Source organism: Cygnus olor, chromosome 14 (assembly GCF_009769625.2).
Source record: "Cygnus olor isolate bCygOlo1 chromosome 14, bCygOlo1.pri.v2, whole genome shotgun sequence".
Taxonomy (NCBI): Eukaryota; Metazoa; Chordata; class Aves; order Anseriformes; family Anatidae; genus Cygnus; species Cygnus olor.
The window spans coordinates 4000831-4011678 of NC_049182.1; the positions used below are offsets into that span (position 1 = coordinate 4000831).

The 10848-nt window shown below is 36.5% G+C and overlaps 1 protein-coding gene across 1 annotated transcript in view; it reads right to left on the reverse strand.

Annotated features, from left to right (window-relative positions):
• The window catches only part of TRPC7 (transient receptor potential cation channel subfamily C member 7), a 57385-nt gene extending 49387 nt beyond the window's left edge, over positions 1–7998 (reverse strand). The window contains exon 1 of the mRNA XM_040573705.1: positions 7297–7998. Coding sequence (XP_040429639.1) covers positions 7297–7983 — 687 coding nt within the window. The 5' untranslated portion in view covers positions 7984–7998. The remainder of the gene's footprint in view (positions 1–7296) is intronic.
• Between the last annotated feature and the right edge of the window lie 2850 nt (positions 7999–10848).

The following is a 10848-nucleotide window of genomic DNA, read 5'->3' on the forward strand; positions in this document are numbered from 1 at the left end:
CTAGAAATGGCCAACTGCAGGGGTCAGGAGCCTTGTCTGCATTTCCATCGAGTAGATGCACCAGTTTTGAACACCAGGACTCATTTGGCCTTGCACACTCAGTGGGTAAGAAAAGAAAACACTCTGTCACTGTTAACTAAACCCAGGCAACCGGCCAAATCGCTTCCCCTATTTATCCCAGTGTTACTAGCAGCTGGCAGCAAACTGGCAGGGAAATGGGAGCGCTCCTCTCCGCAGCAGCAGCGAGGATGCAGCTGAGCAGCTCAGCACTGCAGCAGCAGCCACCTCCATCTGCCTGCACAACCCCAAGTCCCCTGGCAGAACAATGAGGGACAGCACAGAGAAATTCACCCCACCCTTCTTGCCTAGAGACTGGAGAGACAAAGATAAATTGCTCTGGGATAGCCCAGACTCTTGGTAAAGGTTGGGCTGGAGCATAAATCCTACTGACCAAAACAACTGCTGATTGTTTAGTTTGCTGTAATGGATCTCTCCATCCAAGACGCGACAGATTATTTCTCATTTGTACAAAGAGAGGAACCTATGAGCAGTGGGCAACCTTAGATCAGACCTACCAGTTTAACTTTACATATTTCTTTCAAGAGGTGGGGATGAAATCATGGTTTCAACAAATCCCAAGAGGATAAATAAACCATGATTTTACTAAGTACTGGAGCTTTTCTCCCACATTAAAGCTGTTACTAAATATTAAATTAATACAATTGTGAGAAGCTGAAGTTTTTATATGTAATTGAATTTTGGAATTATGTCTAAATTATTAGTTCCCTGCTATCAGATTTTATATTCCTGATTAACCTGTTACAAAATTTATTATGCTTTACCTTGACTACAAAATATTCAGAGATGGTCTATATCAAAAGCAAATGACTCTCCCCTTCTACTTATTATCAAAAGTTCAGGATTAAGATAGATGGAAAGGAGATTTCTCTTCTCTAAAGCCCTTTCTTCTAAATATATGAAAATGCACCAAGTTATACTATATAAGGTGTCACTCATTCAAATGTATTTCCTGAAAATCATGGCTCAGTAAAGTTAGTGTAGGATCAGAGATGTCCTCCAAGCAATTTTCTGAAGGGGACAAAACTCTTTAGGCATTAGTTAGAATATTCAGGTTTCTGACACTGACACATCTATGATTAAACCTCTTGAATCTTTTTTCACCTCCACTCTTTCAAAACAGACATAGGCTTTTTCCTCTGGGAAAGTGAAAGGAACATTTCCTGCAGAAAATATTCTGTCAACTCTTAAAGAAGATTTCTTTTTCTTTTTTACCAATATTAGCTGGGAGACTTTAACAACAATATCACTCAAACATCCAAAAAGTAGGCTAAATGACCTTGTAAGCAGTGACCAGGATCCAATTTTACGCAACTGCACAGTGGCTTGTACTGCTGCTAGAGTTACAACTTTCATCAATAAGTCTTATTTTTTCCAGATGCTCATGTGGGTTGTATATGGCTAAGTTATACCCTTTACTATGAATCATAGCATCTACTACTCCACTTTACTGTGAATAGACATAGACAGATGCTAACATACCTTCACATTCACAGATACAGATATATTTTTTCAAGACAGCTCCAGGCATCACAGCTTTGGCATTGGTTCTAAACCATGCTGAAAAGCTTTGGAGATTTTCTTCTCAAGAAACATTTTAAAACCATTTTACTTGGGCAATGTGCCAGGCAGAAAATGATTTAATCACAGAACAGGCATAGAGAAAACACTTAAAATAACAGCTCTCAAAATACAAAGGATATTTCTTAATTTATAAATATTTGAATAAAATAATAAAAGTCATATTTTGTTGTTATTGTTTCATTTTGTTTTTAAGGTCAGAAGGTTTCTCTACATCAATTTTCCACAGTCCCTGCTATATATCAATGCAAAATATATCTGTGGTTAATTAATTTAGCTCTCAGACAAATCCAGTGTACAATCTATTATTAGTGTATTGGTGTTTGATAAAGAACAGCATGAAGAACGAGTTCCTTATGTGCAGAATCCCACTTGGTGAGTGAAACACAAATTTCACTACAAGGCTTAAATATATTTTCCTTCTCCCAGGCTATTCCCATGACCGTCTTTAATTTCCTCTCTTATTTTAATACCTACGTTCTTCCAAGAACAAGTTAAAATTTTAATAATAGGAAATCTGTTTTTCTGCTTTACTGGGACTTGATTGTTTCCTATATTATGAGCTGAGTAATTGGTTGTACCTCTTATGCATTTGCAAAATGAAAAAAGAAAGAAAAAAAAAAAACGACCAGTAGCTTTTAAATACACCTTTTCAAGGCAGTAGGGATAAAGGGCTTTTAGGTGAGAGTGAAAAAGAAAAGGGACAGTTATTTTCTAAAGTTAAAAAATACCAAACCACATCCCTAACCTCATCTCTAAGAACAAATAATGTTCTCATTAAAGACTGACCTGGAAATGTTTATGTGCCCCCCCTTCACCCCCCCCCAAAAAAAAAAAAAAACTAAAAAAAAAGCTTGAAAAAAAGATTATAAGTTACAAGCATACTTTAAGACATAAGAGCTTTCATCATTTCTACAGAAGTGTACAAGTCTTCTGTGTATTAGAAGCATAAATGCATTTAGCTTTGTATTGATTTTTCTTCTTTCTCAGGGGTCATACTTGAGTAAAAAAATAAAGCATAAAGTGAGTCATCCTTTTGACTTTGGTACCAAGATGGCCTCTAAGGCAGCAGGGATTTCCCTTAGAGGAGCCAAAGATAATTGATATAACATAGAGACAACAGAAGAGAACAAGCTAATTACAACACAGACTGCAGATCAACAGGCATCTGAAAGGGTTGTTTTGGCCCAGCCACATCAAAGGCCAGTGTCATCAGGCATTAATTTTGGATAAAGCTGAATAACCTGCTGGCCTGCTCTCTCAATTGGAAATTTAGCAATGAGTCACAAGAGGCAGCAGAGGAAAGGGATGCAGTGAGAAATGTTTTTCACTCCTGAGCAGATGCTTTTTGGAGCAGTTGTCAGAGAATACCCAGGAAGAGAAATAACCATTCCACTGCAGTGTGCACAGACCTGGTGCAAGAAACAATCACTTGGGAATAGTGACCATTCATATACTCAAAAGAATTTATAATGGTGAGTCTTACTTTTTGAAATAGGAACTAGATAAGATTGATGGTAGTTGTGGAAGACAAAATAAAATTGTTGAAAAAGGGAGTGAGTATATTCCACCTATGGGACTAGATTTTAGAAGTTTCTTCTGTCTTCTCTTCTTAAAAGCCAACAAAGAGAAGCAGCAAAGAAAAGGCTGCACAAGTGAAAAGATGTCTTTTTAAAAGCACAGGTCCTATCTGAAAGAAAAAAAATAACAAAAAGAAGAAAAATGCTGGAAAATTAAATGAAAATCTAAAGTAACTCCACATAAAAACACTAAAGTCTCAAAAAGCATCTTGCTGAATTAATAAATATGACTAATAAAAGGTGTTTCTGAACATATCTGAAGTAAGATGCTTGCCAGAGAGTATGTCAAGGCAAGGGATTATGGAGGGATAAAAGGATCACTCAAGGAAGAGCAGGTCAGAGCAGAAAAATTAAGTGACTGATTTACAAGAGTGTTCACGAAGCTAATTAGGAAAGTTCCCACAACAGTGTCTTTTTTTTATGGAAGATGAATCTCAGGGGCTGTCTCAAATCAGTCAGTTCTGAGAACAAAAAGGTCTAAGGGTTTCTTCAGTTTGGATAGGCAGCAAATAAGCTTCCTTCCACTTTCAAAGTAGCATCTTATTGTTTATCATCCTGATGGTTTTCAGTATTTTTTTGTCTAGGTTTGTTGCTATTTCCCTTCTCACAAAATGCTTCCTCTCCCAGCTATTTTGCTTCCACAAGTTTTTTGCTCTTTTCTATTTTCTTATCATTCTTATCATTCATTTCAAAAAGCAATAGTATAAATAATTTTTTTTTTTTCCTTAACTCCATACATTTTTATGCCAAAATATTTCCCAGCCAGGACTGCAGAGATTCATTTTTTTCAGTCAGCTCTTCCTTCCAAGTTTTCTTAGAACTTTACATTATTTTTACGTTCCATGTAGAAAATAAATAAATAAATAAATAAAAAGTAGTACAGGATCTGGTCCCAGTTTCTCATTTGCAGAGCTAAAGCCAGAAATACTGAGAAACTTTATAAGGTCATTTTTCTTAAAATGTTTAGGTCAAGTACTTCCTGTGAAGTTAACAATTCATGTAGAAAAAAGGTGGTGCTACCTTACTGAAAAAAAAGTTAAATTGTGGGGATGCCAGACTATCCCTAACTGATACAAGCCATTGAGACTCTGTTTTACCACTCTTTTTTGGTACCATGAGGATTTAGTATTTTGAGCCTCAGCCGTCTCACATTACTGCAGCCCCACTGAAATAGTAAGCAGTTCCTAGCAGGCATATCTCTGTAGGCATCTACACACTTGAGTTGCTGCCACATGAGCCATTGTTCCTCATAAATAGGGCAGCAGCCAGTTGCAGCCCATCAGCCTGGACGTGCCACAAATACATGGTCACTTTTGGATTTCAACATTTTATAGAGAAAGGACAACAGTCAAAAGAGCAACAGCAGGAGGCATATCATTTAGAAACAAAACACATGCCATAGTAAATGAACTGACAACATTGGTAGGATTGATAAAGAAAGACCACACACCATATGTCTTCCAGGTGGTGTTTTTGATCATGTTTTCAGTAACATTTTAATCAACAGGAGCTGAGATCTTATTTACCACTTATGATTGGTGAGATCTTTTCATAGCCTACTTTGTGATTCTGTAATTTAATTTGCCTGGATTGCTAAATGGAATGAATTGGCTGATTGTCTTCATCACAAGGACATTTCCTGATCTTGAAGAAAGTAGTTTATTTTGGGAGCATGGAAGGTTGTAACACAGACCTGGATGTAGAGTGGGATCCCATCAGAAACAGGAGTTCACAGTCGCAGCTTTAAGAAAAGAGTAAATAAACAAAGCTGCTATCCTGCCTTTCTGTCAGGATGTGTACAGTAATATTAAGCCTGCTGCTGCTCTTAAAAGTAGTTGCAAGGGCATTTCCTGCAGATGGTTTCCTAGAAATTTAATCTGCCAAGGGGATCAATGGACATATAAAAATGATTCTGTTATCTCTGCTATTAACTTTTCAGTCTTAGAAGAGTCACCTAGCTATGGACAGACAGTACCTGTGAAGATATCTGCATGAGAAATGTTGAGTTCTCTGGGCTGATGGTAATTACAGAACTTCAGAAAAAGTAAAAGGTTGGGGAAAATATTTTTTTTAAAGCAGACACAAAAGAAGTCCTCTGGAGCTTGTCTGATTTCATAAATTTTTCATCATTTGTGAACTTCTTAAATACATTTTCAGAAAATGTTCCATTTTCTAGAAATAGGATCTTATAATGTCAACTTCTGTAAAAAACAAAACAAAACACTGCTGTATTAATACCCTATTCTGTACCACAATGATTATATTAATAAGAATAAATATTTTTGAATAAATACATACATCTGAATTTATTTTCCTACAGTGAGAATACATTATAATATTGAGACGTTTCCTATTTCTGGAAATGTAAATATATTAAGAGTATGAAAATTTTGAAGTGCACTACTGCATGGGTTTAACTTCTGAGGTACCTCACTAACATACATAGGTGTGTGTTGCACAGAACCTTCTTATAAGGCAATGAAAATTTGAAAACCTTCCTGGAAATACAAAAATAATTGGCAAAGGATTTTTAATGATTTTCCTGTATTGATTTATTCACATCCAACTGTCGGCTTGGGTAGCTGTGGGCTAACCACCATAAGACTATTCAACACTCAAGATCTTGTTTGCTCCTGGAGGATTCATGTATCTGCCAGTGCCAGTCTCAACTATGCTGGCAGCTCTATGAACAAAAGGAAGGATTCTGATAGACTTATTTTTCTGCAGCAAGCCACTTATCAGAGATGACAGGCATGCAATACTGAGACTTCTCATGCTCCACACAGGATATGTTTTCCTACTAAAAAGAAGCTGGAACATTAATGAGATATTAATGTTGTTAACTGTGGGGGTGAGCCCACAGTGCTTTCACACCAAAGTAACCCTCACTTAAGCAGTCAGCCTCACTGAACTCAATGAGGCTGCTTTTCCAGGACTGAATGTTACGTGGGTAAAAACTTTCTTTTAAAATGTTTTGTCTTTCCAATTGTGATTCACAAGGGGAAAAAGAGTTTGCAAGATTTTGCCCTAATTTTGTTGCCTAAAAAGGTCTGTGGTTTGGGTATTTTTCCCCTACTACAGACTTACTACAAAGTTTCAAATGTAACAGCTTGGGAGCATGCTTCTTGTCACTTTTAAATTAGAGAGCATATAGCTGTATACCTTGAAATAGATGCTTTAACACTTGAATAGTTTCTAAATTAAAAATAATGGATTCCTGACAGGCATCCTGCCCCAGTTTACCCACAACACAGACTATATTACCCTAGTGTCATTGATCATGATTGTAGCTGCACAGTAGTTATAAGTCAAAAAACAGTCTTAAGTCGATGACTGGGCCACTGAAAATGAGTTTTTCCATGATTAATTTATGTTATAAAGGGAGACAATACTATTTATCCCACATAAATGACTTAGTGAAATAATGCAAATGACATTGGACATTTACAAACTCATTATGATAATGCAAATCTCAAAGAACCTGTCAAAGAGTTCTGCAAGTGTCACTGTTATGTTTGGCATGATAATAAACTCCATAAGAATCTCTTTATCATTTTCCCCCTCCTTTATCATGAAATTCATCAATCATCAATTCATCATTCATGCAATTTGAAATGTTTTGCCGAAAACCAAAAGAGCTTAATTTATACCTTTTTTCATTGTAACACAACTAGATATGTTGGATTCTTAATCAATTAAGCCAATCTGTTGATCTTTGTCTCTAAAATAGATTTAAAATCAATTAAAAAATACTTACCTTTCTTACAGGAAATGGGTCTTCATTTTTGGAATAAAATAATTTGGTTTTTATTCCTGCTGCAAGCTAAAGATTCTAAGTAATCACAGTATACAAAATAAAAATTCCAAGTAAGGATGGCTCTGTTAAAATAAGCAATATTCAGTCCCAAATATTTATTATCTGGAGAATGCATATGACAGATTTTATTGCTTCTGTTTCCTCCCCCCAAGAATGCAAGCCAAGACTTGATCAGACATATGAAATATACAGTACTCTGAACACATTCAAACCAAGGATAAAGCCATGGTAGTAAATTACCTTAAATTCAGTTTCAATGTTGGCTAGTCTGGCCAATTCATTGCTTAGTTCTAAAGCGGTAAGGACAGGGTCTTCACTGGAAAGAGACAAATAAGCGGCACTGGCTAATCCTTTGTAGGCATTCATTCTTGATCGAGAGTGACTAAAGGAGTCTTTCCTCTGTTTCTCAATACATTCGTTGCACTTGCAAAAATAGTCGTGTGGCCTTTCAATCCGTGCACCTTTTAGTAGTAAGATGTGAACAATTTCATACTCCTGGCAGTGGGCAGCAAGTATGATGGGGGTAATGTCATGGGAGAACCTAGTTCCATCTTCATCATAGGCATAAAAATCATCATCTCTCAGTTCCTGCTCAAGGGGGCTGAGTGTGAGACGCTGCCCTTGTGCAAAGGCTGGATGATTCAATATTGCTTCGACTATGCGCACATATCCTTTACTGATGGCTAACAAAAGTGCATCCCCAACTCGAGCTAGATTCTCCTTTTTGAGGAGGAGCTCCGTCACTTCCAGATGCTCATTCCCTACAGCTAACTGTAGGGCATTTTGTCCCATATAATCAACACAATTAAAGTTCAAGGTTTTGGATTCCTCCAGCATTTTTCGGACAACTGGAATGTTGCCATATTCTGCAGAATCGAGAAAACGTTCCTCTTCTGCAGTCAGGCTGGTGCCTTTCTCATTGAACATGTAGGCTGGACCCCGAATGGCCTGCCTCCGGCCCTTCTCCCGAAGGGTTGTGTGCCTTCGATGCATGTTTTTATAATTGGTGTTTCTCAACCTGCAGAAGAACAGAAAAGAATGTTGGTTTTATTCTTGGAGACTTAGAAGTAACTTGAAGTAAGGTTAGAAATACTTCATTACTATTTGATCTTACTGGCTTTTTATGATCTGAAACAGATGTTTAAAATTGTGTAAGGATACCTGTGGAATAAAGAATAGTTTTCTGGACAACAGGCAAGTTTTCTTCTGACATAAACCCTTCTAGATTTCAACAAGAATACCCAATACTGCTTGCTTTCATGTTACATGATACCATTTTTCTGTTTCCTGATCTAGAGCAGTTTAATGTATGACTGCTTAAATTTTCATGCTAAAATACAGTTGGTAGCTACTCTAAATACAAGTACTCAAATCTAGGGGCCACAACTGTAAAACACAGGTAAAATTCCTGATTTAGGATCATGTCACTTCCCAATAAGCAGCTTTCTGAGAGCTACTACTGAAAAACAACAAGACTACAAACAGAAGATAAAGGAATGAACAGATCAGAAAGGATTATTAGTTTCCCCACCGATTATGTGGCTGAAAAGCCTTCACTTGGAGTTGACGGGTGAAGACAAACTATTCCTATTCCATCTCCACTGCAATCTTCAAAGAAAACTATGTTATGTGCAACTGGGCTCCAAGGGGATGTAGACTCCCCCACTGTACAAAATCAACCGAAATCCTGAATCTCCCTATCTTCTTAAAATTCACACTTTTTACATTTAGTGCCATCTCACTGTTAATCTTTACATTTTACTTAACAAAATCATAGTCCCTTTGTTAGACTCTAAGCACATGAAGTTAATTGACACTCCCAAAGAATGCACAGCTTGAGTAAAAAGGTAAAAACAAAAACACTTTCACAAATGGCGTTTGTACTCAGTCCAATGGCAAGTCCTAAATCACTTGGGTAAAATTTTCAGGAGCATCTAAGCTGTAGCAGGCAGATGTAACAAACAAGCAGGTGTTAATGCTCAATGGGTGGCAAAGGTTCATCTTTCCATGCTCCATCTGTTCTCCAAGTCAGTTTTGACCTTCACTCAATGAAAAGTTCATGTGGTGCTCTGGAAAAAAAAAAATACTACTGGAGTTTTAAAGTGCTGTCATGAATGACGAGAAGAAAAGGTGCCAAGAGACAAAGAGACAAAGTGGAGTAGATACATTGCTTTCAGTAATGTGTTTTTTGGGAGAAGAAAAAAGTAAAGGAAGCAGGATTAAAAAAAAAAAAAAAAAAAAAGAATATAAGAACCCCCAAATACCAGTGTCCAGACACAGAAATTATTCAGATAGCTGTTCTTATGGAATTAAGATATACACATATATACATCTGTCATTTTAACTCTTTTTTCAACTGATCCAGGTGAGAAAACTAGTATTGAAGAGAGGTTTATATTTATATATAGATTTTACAACAATGTTTAACAGCTGCATTAAAATTCAAACAAATCCTAAGAAAGCTTTTTTTTTTTTGGTGACCATACAAAGTTGAAAATGGGGTTCATAATTAAGTAAGAACCATTCCCCCTAGGCTTTAACACATCAGTAGAACAACTTGAAAACTGAAATAAACTGAACATAACATTCCATGCTCCACTGAGAGACAAAATTCTACATGAATCTTAAAATTAATCCCTTCCAGTATGAATAAAAGTTGAGGAAGTACACAAAGATGAGGGGCAGAATAATGGAGGAGAAAGAGTTAAACAAATTAATCCCCAAGAGTGCACAAACTTTTTTACAGGATAAAAAAAACAGTAAAAGTTTTAAAAAATAAAAAAAAAAATAAAAAGAAATACTGCGCTACTAACATATCTAACATTGAGAGGGAGACAGAGGTCTCTAAAGCAGCAAAATGCCTGGAGTAAAACTGGGAACTCTTTGAAGTTGACAGAACAGGTTCCATTGATTGCAGTGGAGCCCAAATATTACAAACAGCAATTAGCTTTCATCTCACAGCCAGTCTCAGTGAGGTCAAGAAGACTAATGTACTTAAAATGAACTATCTAACCATATGCTAAAGCGCTTGTGTAAACTGGAGCCCATGTCCATAGAAATTCAGGACAGCACTTAAGAAACCTGTACTGAAGACTTTCCGAGTTCAAGCAAGATTTCACGTATAAATAAATGCTTTTCACCTGAATAGTAGCTTTGTTCATTGAGGACATACAGTATCAGAAAACACTTTACACTTTTTCAGTCTTGGGATTTCCTGGATGTTAAATGAAGTATCTTAAAATGTTAAGAACCTCAAAAAGATGATCTGGCAATGGTTCAAGCAACTGTTGGAAACTAATCCATCTCCAGTAGTTGCTCAGTGATAATCCGAGTGTGGCAGGATTGCAGATGCCTAAATATTTTAGGAAGTTAATCGTGGTAGCTACTTCAAGCAAGTGGAAAGCCACTGGGTTCTTCTGATATACAAAAAGCATTTTTATGTTCTAAAAATGTTTTATGGTAAGATAACTGGCAAACTTACATTTTTTATTGTATTCAATGGTCAGTACTGGAAGCTCCCCAGGAACATGGAGCATTTCCAGCAGTGAGGAATCTATTAGATATTTTGCCTGATGTACAAGTATGATTCTTGATGTATATATAGAGCGTGATAAAATACATGTTTAAAAAGCCTTTTTATACTGAAATGTTGTTATTCCCAAATTAGAATCCAGGCAAGAGATGCACAAATAATCTTATAATGACACCTAAAGTAAACATAAAACTACATAAAATACTACCATTGGCCCATTTCTAAGAGCTTTGCCTGAGAAAAGAGATTAGAGTTTGGCC